This window comes from Cephus cinctus, unplaced genomic scaffold (assembly GCF_000341935.2).
Source record: "Cephus cinctus unplaced genomic scaffold, Ccin1 Ccin1_scaffold0013, whole genome shotgun sequence".
Taxonomy (NCBI): Eukaryota; Metazoa; Arthropoda; class Insecta; order Hymenoptera; family Cephidae; genus Cephus; species Cephus cinctus.
Window position 1 is genome coordinate 1,258,195 of NW_014332762.1, and position 17,864 is coordinate 1,276,058.

Consider the following 17,864-nt stretch of genomic DNA (forward strand, 5'->3'; position numbering starts at 1 on the left):
GATGATAAAGATCAATTTTTTTTTTTTTTAATTATTTTAACCCTTTTAGTACCAGGCGAAAAACCGGTGTCTACGCGAGAATAACCGGACGAATTTGACGAATTTTACAAGGGGCTGGGAAAAAGGTCATAAAAACCAAACTAAAAATGATAATTGTACATAATTCGAAAAACAACGTATTACGGAAGGAAGAGATAATAATGTAATGCTAATTGTATTTCAACATTTATTTTGAGATAGAGCTTTCTCGCGATGCGAAGAATAAGGTGCCATCGCATACGCAACGATACATCGTCGCCCGGCACTTTTCGCGAGTGTAGCGAACGACGATATATCGTTGTCCGGCACTAAAAGGGTTAATCGACGGAAATATTGGGGAGCGGGAGGAGAGGGGAATCCCCGTAATGATTTTACGTCGCGATGACAGTATCGATATGATAATGCTAAGGAGAGAGCAAGTAATAATTAAAACATATTGTAATGTTGATTGATTTGTTTCTATGCGAATAAGTACCTGAAATAATTGCTTTATCATAAGTAAGCAAGGATAGGTAGGCACAATGTTAATTAGGAGTTAAGTGATATGTAATATACAAAAAAAAAAAAAAATGTTTTTTTTTTGCACAATAATATTATGTATATCCATAGACGTTTTTTTTTTTTTATTTTATACATTTTATGTGTATCCCTATTAGCAATTTTTTAAAAAATCTGGTAAGTACAGGTATCGATTGTTAACGGTTCTAGGGGAATTTTTTTCAATACGGGTTCACAGTATGGATACTATGGTAACCACGATATATCTGTAGGTATGTCTGTATATATGTATATATACCACAGATTTAAATACCCTTTGGTATGCCGTTAGTGGTACGCTACATGAAAACAAATTTCTCCACATTATGCGCCTCCGGCATGAAAGCAATGCAAACGACCTTAAACCTTAACACTGTGCTAAAAATGTATTCTGCCATGACACCGACCAAACCCTTCGTATCTTTATGATGGTTATTACGCTGTCCGTGTAGCGGTCAACTAAAGGAGTATTTCGATGAGTCGTCCCGCGACCACAGGTAAAACCTGTTACCAAGCTATCCGAAAAATCGTCCAAAACAAAGATACGTGACTATGAGGTAAAAAAGTGCATTAAAAAAAAAAGAAAAAGTTAAGAACCTTATCTAACCGTTAAAAAGGTTTGCAACGTCAGTTTCTCACGCGAATGTTCGATAAAATTTTTACATTTCATTATGATACAAAACAGCGAGGAATTTTTATTTATTTCGCTGCGTCGTTCCGTCATGAAACTTTACTTGAGGAATGAATATTTATGAGACACTTCGATAATTTAATTAGACTTTATCGTGTTTATAGATTTGAGACCGATTTCGGCCTAGGTTGTTCTGTCAATCAATTTAATGGTCGCGTGTCGATTTTTGATAAGCCGCTATCTGGGTTACGATCGATGACTCGTGTATTGGCCGTAAGAATAAAAAATTTATTTAGCAAAAAATCAATGGTTTTAATTAATCCAAATATCTCGTCATCGTTTACCATCGTTCTTACCGAACATTCTTACAACGTAGGAAATGAATACCGAAATTCAAATGCACTCCGCGTACGACTAGGAACAGTCGGGATATGCCAGTGCGCATGTGAGGATATAAGTGGGTGGGTTTTTTTGATCGTGTGGGTATGTCGACCTTGAGGGGCCACTGGCCCTAGCATATTACTTATCTCACGTTTGTATTTCGAGGGTCGGAGGCACTTCCCACATTGAGATGATCTTACGGCAAGAGACCCCACTTCTCAATTGTCATTGCTGACAATAGTTTCTTTAGTGACCATAAACTATCATGTACTACCGGTGTGACGCTCTATGAATCTATGATAGGGTCGCTTAAGTGGTCGACTGAATGAGTAGCTAATGAAATTAAAAAAAAAAATTAAAATTAATTGCTCGACCGATCAATCCATACTAACGGTAACGTACTCGTGCGAAATGCAAATTTGCGAAATTGAGTCGCAAAAAGTCACGTGACTCGTGGACTAATGACGAAATTATCAAAAGATACTATACACTCTTTTACGTACTCGAGGACGCCTCGAGAACATCTGGATTCTTCTGACACTTGTTTTGGGTTAAATACTTGAAATGTTTTTCTATGAGATGGGGAATATATGATAATTTAATTGATAATCAATTTGATGCTTGGAAGGTATTTAGAAAATTTTTTTTCGTTATTGATACTTATCGCGGTATACAGAAGCACGGAACGAGTTTGATGATAACTGTGGTAACTGATAGTGGTTCTTGTTTATGTTTTATTAAGGTGGTTAAAGGTGCCATCGTTTCTAAAAGAACGAAAGTACAGATATTCAGTGCGAATTGTACACAGATGGAACTACGCGAGACCCTTTGATCTGTTATTATAGTGACGTAATGAAAATTATTATATCTGATATAAATAAATCTGATATCATCATTGGCCACTGTTCCAATGATGTCAAAAAGAGATAAAAAAATTATTAACTTAGCTGCATAAATTATGGATAAATTACACAGCGTGTCGATATTATCGAGTGGGTGAGATCGATTTATTGGAGCGACCGGTTCAGGTTTATGATTCATTAATATCGTTGGAGGTGTCAGTGCTCCCAAAAATATGTCATCTTTCGATTTGATTTTGTTCCGTTGTCATATTTCATACAATCCGCCACTTTGGAGCAAGTATTTAAGATCCGTTAGGCATCTTCGTTGAATTATTATCAATTTTATGGGTGTAGCTTGTTACGAGTCGGCGAAAAATGTTACGCTCATTAATTCTAAATAGTTTTTTAAATCTATAAGTATAGATTTGACGCGAGTGATGATGAAAGAGATAAAAATATTATTACGAGTAGCCCCTTACCTCACTAAATGCTCCAGCATGGTTAGTTCTGGGCGTTGTACTCGATGGAATTTGGTAATCGGTGATCTGTCATAATTCAGTTCACGTTTTGGAAGTCAAAAGTTGACAAGTCATCTATTAATGTATTTGGAATATTCGTAATCGATATTTCACGGTTCGGTAACAATGAAAGAAATATTACATTCGTCGAGTCGATCCCGACGATGTAAACTGACGAATCCTTTTTTTCGAGACCACACTGTATTATTGTACTATACATAAATTGTCAGTGTGAACGGATCTTTATTCTAAGAACAATAGCGCAGACATTACCATATTCTTAATATAAATGACTACACCACATCGAGCTAGTATATAATTTCCGTAGTCAAGATAAAATGGAGGAAAATGGCCACTAGAAAATATCTCCAAAGTACATAAATCTGTTAACGTTTATACTTGTGTCAGGGTTAGGCGTCGATGGTAAACTATTAATTAACATCGAGTAACAAGTAGGCAGAGTCAGAGGAGCAAAGGTAAAATTGGATCCAGATAGCTTGTCCAAGTGGAATGCAATAAGTGGATATTCTCCTCGATCGAAACCCCACGAAAGAGTGGCATACTGTCGGACCTGACGTTCCTCAAGCAACAAACCACCCTTCGGTTGGAGATTGGACTGGAGAGTCGGAACCGGTTGGAATATTTCGGTAGGTAGAAGAAGAGAATGATCCACAGGATGATTGCGCTCGCGGCTGTGTGTGATTTGAAATTCGCATAGGTGCACGAAGTGGATGAATGGGTATTGGAATCGCGGGTTCATCGGCCACGACGGCGAGCGTCGGTCCCAAGCGGATGAGCCCTTATCCCGCAGGGCCCAAAGCCACCAAGAAAAGATTTGAGAAGTCGCGAATGAGTATTTTCGGCGCGGATGAGTCCGGTTTTACGGGTTGTTGCTCTCTTTATCGATTATCTCCGCTTGCAGCACCATTGCTGGCGACACGATATTAGCCGTGCGAGTGAATACGTCGAAGCGAGAGAAGACGCGAACTGAAATCCTTCCCCTACCCTGGGCATCCCTCACCAACCAGTAGTACAGTCCATCCCGGCAGCGTTTACCTTGACGAGTCGTTGACTCCTGGATCACGCATCCCATACGGAGTAGAGACTCGTGTAATTCCTATGAGGACTGTATCCATCTCACTTGTATCCCTGGCGCCTAAGGTTCTCCATGAGCTATAGATGATCTCCCGTGGGGCCCATGGTGGGATCTCCTGATGCGCAACTGTTACCCCGTTTCGCTGGCTAACAGCACCCGGACAAGTTCAGGGCCAAGTTCTCTGCAACCTCCTTCAGGCCAACCAAGGCCAACCGATTACTTCGTGCTCTCTATGCTAATGCGCGAGCGAGTGACATTAAGAGCGATCTGCCAAATCGAAGATCGGACACGCCTAACCCATGCCAAACCCAGAAAGCTGATCCTGGTGCCCGTTAGGAAGGCTAACAACGCTACCGGACTCGCTCGGGGTTAATCGCATTCGCCTCTTACAGGCATTTGCATATCGCACGGTAATAAAGAATCCTCCGGAGATACATCCACGTGTGATAATTGTATGACAAGAGGCTGGACATCCCCATCAAGATCATGTCCCGGGTTGATGCGGATGGATGGACCAGTTGTAAGGAAAGATCAATGCTTCGATGTGTCTCGAGTAGAAGATGTAGATCGCCGGTGGAGCTAAAGAAAGAAGAAGAACGCGTCCCGGGTGAACCTGACGGGGGCAGCCGGAGCGCCGAGAGGAGGGCGAGCCCGTTATAAGCTCGGGTCCCGGCTATTCAGCAGCTTAGCAGCGTAGTGGCGTCGTAAGAGAGACACCCGGGACCTAATTCCAATCCAGCTGGTTTATTTATCTGTGGCCTTGGGTTGCACCTGTAATCGTGCGCCCGGATATCCTCGTGGGTCGGATATGCTTCGAAGAGGCGCGCCGATGAGCTGGGTCCTCGCTGCTCTTCTTCTCTTGTTCGGTTCATCATTGATTGCTAATGCCGACAGTAGTCGATCAGGGGGCGATCGTGTACTCGAGGACAGCGTGACTGTTGAAGGTGAGTTCATGATGGTTCTGTATTCGGTCAACGGAAGTCCCCAGGACGTGTCGCGTGTATTGTGTGTATAAGCTCGGTCAGCGAACTCGTGCGCAAACGTTAATGTCCGCCTACAAGCGCGCAGCAGCATCTTATTATTTAGCGTGCGCTGCGTGCTGGTATACCCGGTGAGTCCAGATTTCTAAGTAGTAAACAAAGCAACGTGTGCTTATGGTTTAGAACGTAAAATCAGTTTCCTTTCATGGTTACATAACATTGGATTAGAATTCAAAATAATTACCGTCGAAACGCTGGACGATTATCATGAATGACAGTTCCAGAAATTTCTTATTTTCTTAATAGAAAATCGGTTCCAATCGGTCAACGTACGGATTTCGGTCCGGTATTGTTAATTAGAATGTGAGTCAGTTCGACGTCGGGTCCTACTTTCTCGCCTTGAACTACAGTAGAAAGCATCGTGTGTCATTCGAGACTCAAATATTAATGGCAGCTCCGGTGATCTTGAATACAGCAGCCACTGATCCGGAGCTTCCTACTGCGACGAGGGAAGCTCGCAATATCTTTTGGGCCAAGGCTGGAGGAGGTGGTCCTTGCTTGACTTCAAAGGGTGAAGTCGGAAAATGCGCCACCTTCAAGGAGTGTTATCCTTACTTCAAAATTCCTGATCTTGGGGCTCTCGATGGATGGGTTCTTGGGGTCTATGACACCTGCAGTTATATTCGTGACGATGGCCGTATGGGCTTTGGAGTATGTTGCTCCAATACCATTCCTCTCGTTACTCCTGCATCTCCAGGAGGCGAAGATCCTGTAGTCGAAGAACCAGAGGTAATTAGAACTATAAACTGAGCTTTCATAAATTTCATCATTAATTATAATACAGCTTGGCTCAGAAGGTATAATAACCGCAAGACAATACCGACTGGCAAAGGTAATAAATTCAGCATAGAAAGCGGACTGTAAATAATGTTCACCCAGTGATCCAATTGCGTAAACACTGTCGTTATTGCTGCTTTTTTTTATATTGACTGAAAAAGCATTGTGAAAATATTGCTATAGAGATTCTAACGGTAGCAGTAAATATTATTTATGATGTATTTCAGGAGGAAGATAATGCGGATAAGAACGTTGGTCCAGATTCAGCAAAACCAAGACCAAAACCGCCGTCTTGGCCACCTCCACTTCCTACTCATCCTCCAGATCATACTATACCGCCTTTGCCCACGCATGGCCCATTTCCTGGTTTCCCAACGATAACCACTCCAAAACCGATTTACTCCACTTCGAAGAAGCCTCCGGGTGCCACCACGTGGCCGACGAAAAAGCCTGGATGGTGGCCTGGTGCTACCAGTCCAGCTACAACGAGCAAGCCTCCTGTCACTGCAGCTCCTGGGGTCACTTATGCAGAGTGCGGTGCGAAAAATGGTAACCAGGACCAGGAACGTATCGTTGGTGGACATAACGCTGATCCTGGTGAATGGCCATGGATCGCGGCGCTCTTCAATGCTGGACGACAGTTCTGCGGTGGATCTCTTATCGACAACATACACATCCTTTCGGCGGCTCATTGTGTCGCTCAGTAAGTCCTGGGTTATAGATGATCTTAGTCTCTTCTGTAAAAATCCTTATGCGTTATTATACTTCTTTGTAGTATGAATTCTTGGGACGTTGCCCGATTGACGGTGCGTCTTGGTGATTACAATATCAAAACAAATAACGAGGTCCGCCATATTGAAAGACGCGTGAAACGCGTCGTCCGACACAGAGGTTTTGATTCCCGCACCCTGTACAACGACGTGGCTATACTTACTTTGGACCAACCGGTAGACTTTACCGAGCAAATTCGTCCTGTTTGCCTACCTACTGGTTCTCAACTATATTCAGGAAAAACAGCTACAGTCATCGGTTGGGGTTCACTTAGAGAAAGTGAGTAGCCATTACTCAATTAACTATATATATTGTTATTAAGATCGTCTAGCGACTTCATAAAAATTAATTATATATCTTTTATCATAAGGCGGACCGCAACCTGCAGTACTTCAGGAAGTCTCAATTCCCGTATGGACAAATAGTGAGTGCAAGATTAAATATGGCAGTGACGCTCCTGGTGGTATCGTAGACAGTTTTTTATGTGCAGGAAGAGCATCCAAGGATTCCTGTTCCGTTAGTATATAGAAAATATAAAAATAGAAATCATTGATTATCTTCATAACGGTATATTTTTCCACAGGGTGACAGTGGCGGTCCTTTAATGGTAAATGATGGAAGATGGACTCAAGTTGGTATAGTGAGCTGGGGTATTGGATGTGGCAAAGGGCAATACCCAGGTGTTTACACGAGAGTCACGCACTTCCTGCCTTGGATTAACAAGAATCTCAAGTAACTGGATAGGGCGGCAACACTCTATGGGAGGAGTGACAGTAGGTTGCTCTTAATGGCAACAAAATTACCTATTTCCTGCCTTTTTTCATTCAACGCTCGTATGTCTTGGAAAGTCATTTGATCGCGCGATCGATTGACAGTAATCGTTGATCTTTCGAGATAAAAACGAGCCTTAGGCAATATCCCTAACCGCATGTTATCATTGAATAATGATAAGAACAAGGCTTCTTCAAGTCCTAAACTATATGTAATAAGGGAATGTGCTATAAATCACGAAGACTCTTGATGTATTAATCGACATGAGATGAAATCTCGTCACGGCTATATCTTTTGTTCCTTGATACCTTGAACGAGGTTGTCAGGCAGAGGAATAAAAAAAATATGCTCGGAAGTAATTCCAGCAGCGCTTTGGTTCTACCTGGTATCAAGTATTAAGACATAACGCATTATTAGCGATAGTCGAATCCGTCCTAAATACTCCGTGGTATATGTAGTGAGACGCGTTATTACAATTCGTAACAAATTATTTCATATTTACTATACATACGCACGTATATAAAAAAATAATAAAATTATACAATCGTATGAGTTACTTTACTATGGCTGTCCCCAGTCGCCGTCGCTGCTACGAGCTCATCACATTGACTCACGGTTAAGCCAGGACTATGTATCACAGTTGCTCACGTTTAGATGCTGCATTATGTTTCGTGCTGAAAAAATAAGTACCGTATGATTAAGTAATTCCAGAAAGCTTCATTACAAGATAATTTGATAATTAAAAAAGTCGAGTATACCTTGAAAGTAACATGTATCAAAATTGTCGTCTGGTTGTGGGATAAAAGGTGGTATTGCTTTTTGTGGTTCGTCCCAGGGAAAACCATTAAAAAGTGCCATATGGCGCACTTGATTTGCTGAAGGTCGTGCAGATGGGTCTAAGGTCAGGAGAGCATCAATGGCCTCGTTGGCAGATTTTGAAAGCGCTTCATCACCTTCTGGCCAGGGAACGTCTCTTGCTAATATATTCGCGAACACCGCCTGCGGCGTTTCGTCATTAAATGGTGGAACTCCAGTGCAAAATTCAAAGAGGCAGACGCCAAGAGCCCACCAATCAACCGCCGGACCATGACCCTGGCGAAGCAGCAACTCCGGAGCAAGGTAATCTGGAGTGCCCAGGATTCTATCGTCTGACCGAAGCATACCTCCTTGGGCCCCTCTTCGCACTGACTTTGGAGTTCTGTAGGGAGTATAGCTGTGGTTGTCAGAAGTGGCAGGAGTCTTTATAGGAGAAATGCCTTGAGGTGAATTACGTCCTCCAGTGATATTATGCGGATGTAGATCAGGTGCTGAGTGTGAAGTACAAGGTGGTGGTAATTCAAATCTGGTTGCTTTAATTAAGAGTGGTTTTTCATGATGTTGTTGATGTTTCTGATTTTCCTCTTTTCGATTTCGTCGCTTCATAGACGATACAGGTGTACTAAACGCAACTCCGACACCGGAACCACCTTCTTGAGATGTAACGTTATTTTCAGTAATCTCCGTTTTGGTCGTGACTGGATTATCCGTTGATGGTACCGGACTTCTGCAAGAAAATATCGCTGGTCCACGATTTTTCCTTTTTGGTGTAAGGTCACCGTCTAATTCCATAAGATGTATCTCACGCGTTAATCCAGTCGAGGCTGCCATGGCTGCGCGTTTTCTCTTGGTTCCTCTTGAGTAAGAATTAACGCAGCTGCTCAAAGGACTCGTATGAGGAAGTGGATGATGAGAATTTTCTGCCTCTAATGTGGATTCATCCTCCTCCTCACCTTTCTCACCATTCACCGTCTGACTAGTCACAATCAATTTTTCTGTACTCTTACTGGACTGAGAGAGAGATGAAGTTTCGCATGTATGAAAACTACTGGAACTGCTATAATCTTCTTCAGGGTTACTTTTTTTTGAGTAACATTCATCCTCCGAGAAGGCACACATTCGTAGATCCTCCGCCGATTGGAATGGTGTCACACCCGATACTCTCGAATAATCAGCTGATGTTGCAACAGATGACACAATTGAACTTGAGGAACTGCTTATCTTTTTGGAATTTTCTCTTAGCGCTGAGAGTAAATTTGCAGCAGGGTTGCTTACATCACTGCAATCCAGAAGATTCAATTCCGATGAGGACTTTTGACCAGACCCAAAAGATAGATGTGATGTCAGAGATAGAAGCTGACCTGGAGTTCTCGCACATAGACTCGGTGTACAGTTCACTAGATCAGATATTTCCAAATCTCGGTGTAACGTAGATATCCTGCTAAGGCCAAAATCTGTGAGCTTTACATGTCCCTCTCGCGAAAGAAGCATATTGTCTGGCTTTAGATCTCTGTGTACTATGCCATGGGAATGAAGATACTGTAATGCTAAAGACACTTCAGCTGTGTAAAAAGCTGCCATAGACTCTTCCATGTAACCATACATTCCAACTAGACTTTTCAGATCACCACCGACCATGTATTCCATTACTAAGTAAACACTGCTAACTGATTGCAAAGAGTAGAACAATTGTACACAGTAAGCACTTCGAGTAAGAGCCAAGGCATTTCTTTCGATCACTACTTGTGAAGCCATATTTTTATTTATCATTTCATTCTTTTTCATCACTTTAATAGCATAAACCTGCTCAGGATTGGTCTTCTTGTATCCTAGGAAGACCTTGCCAAAAGCTCCTCTGCTTATTGGTTTCACAATCTTAAAGTCCTGAATCTCTGGCACCTAAAAAAATACTAATAATATCAATGATGCTCATTCAATTATGATGATGTTTATATATCAGAATACAATTTAAAATGTTACCTTTGTAGCAGGATTGACGATTTTCGAGATGGTGTTGAAAATAGAATTATCAATTTTTTTACTAAGCGATGTATGCTGCGGAGTACGTTCTACCCCAGTCAATATACGAGATTCGTGTTCCATATCATCCAATTGATTAATACAATTTGCCAAACTGTCCACTGAATTATTTGTTTGGCCAGATTCATCTGATTGAAGGCCTGGCATCTCGACTGTCATACCTTCCATTTAAAAATGTTGACCAAAGTTGACCGAGTCTGTCAGTTTTCTTTTGAAACCACGATAAATAGATTATCCCTTGCAATCGGATTTCGTCTTGTAACTTACTTTCATTACATAAGTGCAGTAGCTTTTAATACAACATCCCGATACCTTAACATCGTGCATGAATAATTTTATAACGGTCATTCAAATTGCCGGCTACGCTTACTGCAAACATTTTTAAAACTTTCTCGTGCATGCGTATAGTATACGGGAAAAAAAAATTACATCGGCAACTTCATACTAATGAAAAACGCGGGTTCTCAATTGTTAGAAAGACAACGTTCAAACGACTCTATATCCCTATTTCTTATCTATACTTATTTTTTTAATAGAGGACACATCTATCGTGCAGTACTGTAGACTCATTTTGGGATACATATATCACTGTATTGTCTTTTAAATCTTAATTTTCCTGAAAATACTTTTATTAAATGTTTATAGGGATTTAATTTTTGAGTTCTCAAAGGATGCCTGTCTGGAAATCATCTTGAACTTGAAAAGGTTTATGCAGCAACGTTGGTTGTTCATGTTTAAAGCTGAAAATTCACGAATTTATACTCAATAATTTTTACTTTTATGTGAATAGATGTATTGAAATTATAGTTTTTCATATATTTTGTGAATAACATTCTGCAAGACATTTTTATACTTTTCATCTGTATTATTTAACCTAGTAATGGCTGGAAGAGTAGTAAAAAAGGCTCCTAAGAAAAAAGGAGCCAATGGTTATACCATGCCTGAGCCAATTCCAAAGGGAGAAATATTTACAGACATGGGACAGAAAAAATGGATAATTGGTTCATCTATTGGAGTCGGCGGTTTTGGTGAAATTTATTGTGGTATGAAATTGATTTTTGGCTTCAAAGTTTTCATTCTTGTTTTAAAATTTTTCCTAATAAATTATTGATCATTAATTGCTTTTAAAAAAATTATCTCTTAATTACATGTTTTAGCTGCATCCTATATGGAGCAATCGGCTAAGAATTACAATTATGTTATCAAAGTAGTGAGTACTTTTGAAATTTTTGTACATAACTTTTAGTGTAAGATTGTCATGATAAATATTATTTCAGGAACCACATGGAAATGGCCCTTTGTTTGTGGAAATGCATTTTTATATGCGAAATGCTAAAGCTGATGATAGTATGTTTTGAACAATTTTTATTTATCTTATTTTAAGTTTTCACTTATGGTGATGAACAGAAAATGAGATATTGAGTGGAACTGTATTATATACAAATCTTTAGTCGAAGCCTGGAAAAAGAAAAAGAAGCTCTCTTTGTTTGGCATGCCAAAATACATTGGTTCTGGAAGTCACGAATGTAACAAAGTAAAATATCGTTTTGTGGTAATGGAACGGTATGGGACAGACTTATGGAATTTATTCCTTCAAAGTGGTCGCAGATTTGAAGAACACACAGTATTCAAAGTAGCTTTACAAATTGTAAGAAGCAGTTTATTGCTATTCAGTTCAATGTAATAATTTTTTCAACATGTCTCTGCCCAACATATCACTAGTTATTTTTAGATAAACGTACTAGAGTACATTCATCATAAAACCTATGTACATGCTGACATAAAAGGAGGAAATTTATTACTAGATCTGAAGTCACAAGATCATGTTTACTTAGTGGATTTTGGTCTAGCATCACATTATACCACAAAGTCAGAATACAAATTAGATCCAAAGAAAGCACATGATGGTACAATTGAATACACTAGTAGAGATGCACACATGGGTGGTAAGTATTTCTTGCATAGCAATGTTAACAAGCTTCAGAGGCTTTCAAAATACATTTATACTGTTTTAGTGCCTACGATGCGTGGTGACTTTGAAATTTTGGCATACAACATAATACAATGGTTGTGTGGTTCCTTGCCTTGGGAAAAGAATTTAAAAGATGTATCGGCAGTACAAAAACAAAAGGAACAAGCCTTTGACAACATTCCAAAGTTTTTGAAAGCCTGTTTTGGCACTGATGTGCCAAAGCCTGTGAATGATTATATGAATCTCTTAGCTGGAATGAAATTCAATGAACCTCCACAGTATGATAAATTTCGTACAATACTAACAAATGGTTTAACCAAATTAGGACACAAGCCAGATGGTAAATTGGATTTCCATTCGCCTAATAATACAACACAGCACACTGTTAGTACGACAAAAAAGATAAAAAAGGTAACACCCAAAGATATGCGAAAGAGTCCTAGAGGAAAGCAAATAAACTCGAGCCCAACATCAAGTCCAGCACTGAGTCCTACAGGTGAGAGTCCTGGGGTGATGATAAAAAATAAACGCGGAGGATTGCGAGAGATAAAGAAAATCCTAGAAGATATGGAAGAAATCGATGACTCGGATGCCGTTTATCAAATTCAAATAAAAGAGCTTAAAAATAGGAAAAAATTGCCAATCGTTAAGGATTATGTTAAAGCTGTTTCCGAGAAACCAATCAAGAATAAAAGGCCCAGAAATATTTCCAAGATGTCGCAGTCTGATTCCGAACCTGAGGTAATGGATCTACTTTATCTTAAGCTGTTAACATTTAACGATTTTGTACTAAACCAATGACGTATTACAGATCATATCAAAGGGAACAAGATCGCGTCCTCAAGTTGTACCAAAATTAAGTCCCGGCAGTCAACCAGGTTCTATCAAGTTGCTTGGCGAAGAAGAAAGTGACAGTAACGAAGATATGTTTGGTGACGATGATGATGATGATTCCGGAAGAACGCCACCGAAGATACGGAAGAAAAATACATCAAATGCTGGCGACAGATTTGCAAAAATTCGAACTACTAAATCTCGTGTACATAAGAAGGAATGAAAAAAAGTAGATGAAGAATAAGTACATTGTTATTTTTTCTCAAAATACAACCACGTTTAATTATACTTTGTATGAATATTCATTGGAGAATGTGGGAGCAAAAGACTTTCATATGTTAAGACTAGGTCTTGCGTCTTAGTTTATTTTTAAATGTTCATTGAAATATTGAGTGCTGATTGTTGAGCAATAATATTAATCTTCCTAGTATTACACATATACGTGAAAAATATAAAAATGATAATCTGACATTCGTGATTATGAATGATTGGAAATAAACATTTTTTTATACACCACGTGGACTTTATTATTATAAAAAATTAATTCACGATGAAATAATGTAATTTTACATAAGCATATTTACAGTCAGATACATTCGATATAACGAAGGTGAAACTTACTGTCTACACCGAATTACGCAGTACATTGGAAGAAAAGTAGAGCATAACGAAATTAATATTCGCTATTTCTTAATTTTCTGTATCTGTGGCGCACTTATTTTAACTTTTCCGGGTATGTTCCTTGCTATTGTTTCATCTTTCACTGCTTTTAATAAATCTTTTTCTCGAGAAGTTGTTGCTTTGTCACGGAGAAATACAGCCAAAGCAGTTTTAGCGGCTTTACCTCTTTTCCCCGTGCCAGGTGTTAATTTCACTTTGTACCTACAAAATTAAAAATTATATTTATGACCGTTGTTATACAAAGATACAGTTATCATTTAGTAACTTACTTATAATTTAATAACGTATTATACGGTGCTACTACTGGTACGGCAAATAACAGTTCATCCTCTGCAATTGGTTTTCCGGTTAGTTGATTCAACATGTCAATTTCCGGTGCTGGTCCAACATCTTCCTCTTCCGCATTATCGTCAACACGAATATTTTGTTGAATTGGATTTGGTTTTATTTGACCACTTCCTTTCTTTTTATTCTGTTTCGGTCCAGATGGATCCTTGTTTTTATTTTTACGCTTATCTTCTTTTGCCGTTCCTGCGGACTATAAAATATTTTTAGAGTAATTAGTATTTCAAATATATTTACTAGGAACAAACAATATGGTGCTATTCGTGATGTAATTAAATTTTAAAACTAAAAAATTATACCTTTAAAGCTTCCATCAATAGACGCCTATCCTCTTCATCTTGATCCTTGTATTTTTCTTTAATCTTCTTTAGTCGAGCCTTTTGTCCTCTTTTTGGTAAGTTGGGATCTTTTTGCTTGGTTTCTTTTTCGTTTCTGGCATCTTGCTTCTGGATCGAATCTTTTTCTTGGTTAGTATTTTTTTTACTCTTGTCATTAGGCTTCACGATGATAGGTTTATCATCTCCTAAGTAAACGACGTTTTCTTCCTCCTCTTGACTCTCAATTTTTTTCAAAGATTGAGTAGTATCTACTTGTACTTTTATTCTGTTCGCAACAAAAATAAATATTCTCTCAATATTTCTTTTCTTGTCACATGAAAAATATCAACGTTATGAAAATAGAAATATATACCTTGGACCAGAAAGATCAAACTTAATCTGAGTATCTGGAAATTGTGGTTTATCATTGGTTTCACTGTCGCTACTTTCAATTTGAGGATTTGATTTTACTTCCGCTTCCTTTACTTCACCATCTTCGTTCTCATCGATTTGAGATAATGTGATTTTATCTTCGGCGTCTTCATCTGAGTAAATAAAAAAGCAAACCGTTATTAAATTTCATTCTACAAAAAATTATTTGTCGAATTTAAATATTCTTTCAATACCGTTATCATCCGATTCGCCTTCTAATTCAATTTCTTTATCCGAGTCCACTGGTGCTTCTCCAATTTCACTATCTTCATCTAGGATTCTAATTTTTCTTTCATCTTTATGACGCTCTACAGAACCATCCTCCAAGCGGAACATGAAACCCAAACCCATAACCAGTTGGCATGGAGGTAAATAATTTTTTTTCCCACGAATCATGAACGATCCTGTAGTCAAATATTCTCCAGTTGGAGCACTTTTTGACACTTGATCACTATTTACCCACCATGCACCAGCAACAACTTTTGCTTCCCACGCAACGCTGTTAAAATATTAAAAATCAGACTAAAGCCAATTAAGGTGAACATTTGCAGCTTATTTACGCAAGCATACCTGTATGCGACGGCCATAGTACCAGCTTCGGCTAAAGTTTTTGGTGGAACAACATCACCAGTAGGATTTTTTATAACTACTGAACTAGCTCCGGTAAGATCTGCATGGACGTATAGATCACCTGATCTAAGATATCGTTTTACAATTAATTCGTTTTGCTGTTGATCTCTACCACCGATTACTACAGTGAAAAGAGCATGAGATAATAATCACGAAATGTATACAAAACAGTATTCTATATGTCAAATCTTACCCAGATAATTTTCAGACGAGATAAACCAATAAAACTTTTCAAACCAGTAAACTTTTCGTAATTTATTAATACTATGAATCGCCTTAACTTCTTTCAACGTCTGCTTCGTTTTCTTTTCTGCAGATTTCAATGCTTTCCCCTGGGATTCGATGGTCTTTTGTTGTTTCTTTGATGCTGATCTTTTCTGATTGTAATATCTTTGTGCATTTGCAAAAGCAGAATGAGCCAAATCAATATCAATCATCATGGGCTTCAGTTCTGGTTCTTCTTCATCGCTATCTTCATAAGGATTGCTTAAAAATAGAGATATGTTATTAGTCTCTAATTTTAATTGTTTTATCGCGCCAGCTACAGGATCTCCTCTGCTTTGAGCTTCTTTTAAAAGTACTTGAATATCAGGCCAAGACATTTGATTGGCCAATGCACTTTGCATAGCTAATATTGCATTGTCTACCAATCTTTGATTCCTTGTTATTAATTCTGCTTTCTGCTTATCTACTTCCTGAGTCTTTTCCAAAGATATCAATCTCTGATCGTGATCTTTTCTAACATTTTCTAACTTTTTTAAAGCGTCCCTTTCTTGCTGTAGAGCTTTTAAGTCAAGCTTTTGACCTTCCATTGTTGAGAAATATTCATCCACTGCAAGGTCAAATGTCTCAAATTCTTTATAAGGTTGATCCTTGTGTTGTTCGAATAACATAGGATGAAACTCAATGTTGGCAAATATACATTCCTCCTTTTCATTCTGCAATGGCTTCGCTTCCCTTCTTTGAATAATGTATCCCTTACTTAAGTTCTGCTTAGCATTATTGAATATTTGGTTTGCATTTTCAAGAGCAGAGATCAGCTTAGGCATATCTTCAGAAACGTTGAAATCTTTATTAATCTTACATCCCAGGGGAAAGCCAGATTTTAGTAAGACATGATCAATAACAGCTGAACCAAATTCTAGATGCGGATTTAAAATTTTCTTGAGACTCTCGCCTGGTTTTGCTTTATTTATAATTTCATAGATTTCTTCAACTGGTGGCATATTTCTTGTATGAGCACGGCCAAATGGATACTTTTCTCTAACAGCAAACCTAAATAGATTTGATACATTTTATAGACGCTTTGTGATAAAATCTAGGTATTTCCAAACTTACCTAATTTTATCCCCTTCAGTGTGAGGTCTTAGCACATTAAGGATTGTCATTTCATAATCAGTAAGTACAATGTTACCACGATCATAAAGCTCCAAAATTATGTGATATGCTGCTTCTCCACTGCCAAATTGTAAATCTATTATGCGATCCACACCAACTTGTTTCAGGCTTTCAAGGCGTTTATTTTTCAGATGCTTACGCATCTATAATAATTTGTAAATAATAATGTTATATACTTAGATATAGTGGATAGTAGTATATTACAAAATCTTACCTTCATACTAAAGCCAGATGGTGCTACATTTTTAGGCCATTCAAAAGCTGTTGTGTGAAATCTATTACCTGATTCTAGGAGTAAAACACATTTTTCCTCACTTCGCTGCAGACGTACCAAATACGTGCGGTGGTCAATATCATATACTTGATTAACACGCATACCGACGAGCCTATAATAAAATTTGTAAATGATCATAAGGAAACAATTATGGAGATATAGAGATGCAATGAATAACATAACTAAGAAATAGAAAATATCTTATAAATACTGATAGTAACATTGATAACAAAACATATGGTTGTAAAGAAATGGCTTTACGAATTAATAATGGAAAAAAATATTTATTTTTCCAATACAACTACACGTAACGGGCATAAATTATATAATTTATTTTCTAGCCAAAACGATTTTTTAAACCTTGTTTCAAAACATAACCCTACTTAATTTTTTTGTATAAATATCTAAAGTTTTGATATATACCTTTGCAGCTCAGTTATCGAACATAAAATATCATAGGTATTAAATCGGGTTTTCATTTTTATAATTACAGTAAATTATGAATCAGAAAATTAATCACAAAAATCACTTTGACAACTTTCCTCCTGATGTCTGACACATGTAATGACGTATCTGTTACGTATAGCCGTAACGTTGGCACTCACGACCGTAATACATTAGTGTACATACTAAAAAAAAAACCAAGAAGATTATTGTATCTGTGTATCAATATCGTAGATTAAATTATTAATAAATTTGTATGTTTTTTTGAATTCAATCTA

The 17,864-nt window shown here is 38.2% G+C and overlaps 4 protein-coding genes across 7 annotated transcripts; 2 read left to right on the forward strand and 2 right to left on the reverse strand.

Moving 5' to 3' along the window:
• The first annotated feature begins 4,563 nt into the window (after nt 1-4,563).
• Nucleotides 4,564-7,952, forward strand: LOC107263298 (proclotting enzyme). 3 transcript variants are annotated; one of them, XM_025080202.1, is made up of 6 exons: nt 4,564-4,988; nt 5,479-5,813; nt 6,089-6,564; nt 6,637-6,911; nt 7,003-7,148; nt 7,216-7,952. In XM_025080202.1, exons 1-6 carry the CDS (start codon nt 4,853-4,855, stop codon nt 7,366-7,368), a joined length of 1,521 nt encoding a protein of 506 aa, XP_024935970.1. In that variant the 5' UTR covers nt 4,564-4,852; the 3' UTR covers nt 7,369-7,952. The 3 variants fall into 3 exon arrangements, with proteins under 3 accessions (XP_024935970.1, XP_024935980.1, XP_015585811.1); XM_025080212.1 differs by having other exon boundaries at nt 4,565-4,988; nt 5,503-5,813; XM_015730325.2 differs by having other exon boundaries at nt 4,570-4,988; nt 5,500-5,813.
• On the reverse strand, nt 6,461-10,803 carry LOC107263277 (serine/threonine-protein kinase greatwall). Of its 2 annotated transcripts, none has more exons than XR_003058309.1 (4): nt 10,200-10,803; nt 8,162-10,118; nt 7,961-8,077; nt 6,461-6,598 (listed from the first exon to the last, which is right to left on the reverse strand). XR_003058309.1 is itself a non-coding variant. In XM_025080184.1 (4 exons), the coding sequence occupies exons 2-4, from the start codon at nt 10,425-10,427 to the stop codon at nt 8,031-8,033; spliced, it is 2,232 nt and encodes a 743-aa protein (XP_024935952.1). In that variant the 5' UTR covers nt 10,428-10,467; nt 10,527-10,803; the 3' UTR covers nt 7,961-8,030. The 2 variants fall into 2 exon arrangements, 1 of the variants encoding a protein (XP_024935952.1); XM_025080184.1 differs by lacking the exon at nt 6,461-6,598 and having other exon boundaries at nt 10,200-10,467; nt 10,527-10,803.
• Nucleotides 10,804-10,955: 152 nt separating this feature from the next.
• On the forward strand, nt 10,956-13,581 carry LOC107263291 (serine/threonine-protein kinase VRK1). Its single transcript, XM_015730314.2, has 7 exons — nt 10,956-11,302; nt 11,417-11,469; nt 11,537-11,606; nt 11,711-11,907; nt 11,992-12,205; nt 12,275-12,972; nt 13,043-13,581. Exons 1-7 carry the CDS (start codon nt 11,140-11,142, stop codon nt 13,286-13,288), a joined length of 1,641 nt encoding a protein of 546 aa, XP_015585800.1. The 5' UTR covers nt 10,956-11,139; the 3' UTR covers nt 13,289-13,581.
• Nucleotides 13,582-13,609: 28 nt separating this feature from the next.
• On the reverse strand, nt 13,610-17,851 carry LOC107263252 (nuclear export mediator factor NEMF homolog). Its single transcript, XM_015730243.2, has 10 exons — nt 17,566-17,851; nt 17,083-17,254; nt 16,809-17,011; nt 15,664-16,745; nt 15,411-15,591; nt 15,035-15,339; nt 14,782-14,953; nt 14,391-14,694; nt 14,016-14,284; nt 13,610-13,947 (listed from the first exon to the last, which is right to left on the reverse strand). The coding sequence occupies exons 1-10, from the start codon at nt 17,619-17,621 to the stop codon at nt 13,749-13,751; spliced, it is 2,943 nt and encodes a 980-aa protein (XP_015585729.1). The 5' UTR covers nt 17,622-17,851; the 3' UTR covers nt 13,610-13,748.
• Nucleotides 17,852-17,864: the final 13 nt, after the last annotated feature.

Bases quoted from the DNA above. Each gene is read 5' to 3' on its own strand.
- LOC107263277 (XM_025080184.1), bottom strand. From the start codon at position 10,427: ATGGAAGGTATGACAGTCGAGATGCCAGGCCTTCAATCAGATGAATCT. The intron at 10,119-10,199 runs GTAACATTTTAA...GTATTTTTTTAG, and splicing joins TCGTCAATCCTGCTACAAAG to GTGCCAGAGATTCAGGACTT. The intron at 8,078-8,161 runs GTATACTCGACT...TTATTTTTTCAG, and splicing joins TGATACATGTTACTTTCAAG to CACGAAACATAATGCAGCAT.
- LOC107263252 (XM_015730243.2), bottom strand. From the start codon at position 17,621: ATGAAAACCCGATTTAATACCTATGATATTTTATGTTCGATAACTGAG. The intron at 17,012-17,082 runs GTAAGATTTTGT...AAATTATTATAG, and splicing joins CATCTGGCTTTAGTATGAAG to ATGCGTAAGCATCTGAAAAA. The intron at 13,948-14,015 runs GTAAGTTACTAA...TTAATTTTGTAG, and splicing joins AATACGTTATTAAATTATAA to GTACAAAGTGAAATTAACAC.
- LOC107263298 (XM_025080202.1), top strand. From the start codon at position 4,853: ATGCTTCGAAGAGGCGCGCCGATGAGCTGGGTCCTCGCTGCTCTTCTT. The intron at 5,814-6,088 runs GTAATTAGAACT...GATGTATTTCAG, and splicing joins CTGTAGTCGAAGAACCAGAG to GAGGAAGATAATGCGGATAA. The intron at 6,912-7,002 runs GTGAGTAGCCAT...TTTTATCATAAG, and splicing joins TTGGGGTTCACTTAGAGAAA to GCGGACCGCAACCTGCAGTA.
- LOC107263291 (XM_015730314.2), top strand. From the start codon at position 11,140: ATGGCTGGAAGAGTAGTAAAAAAGGCTCCTAAGAAAAAAGGAGCCAAT. The intron at 11,607-11,710 runs GTATGTTTTGAA...ACAAATCTTTAG, and splicing joins AAATGCTAAAGCTGATGATA to TCGAAGCCTGGAAAAAGAAA. The intron at 11,908-11,991 runs GTAAGAAGCAGT...AGTTATTTTTAG, and splicing joins TCAAAGTAGCTTTACAAATT to ATAAACGTACTAGAGTACAT.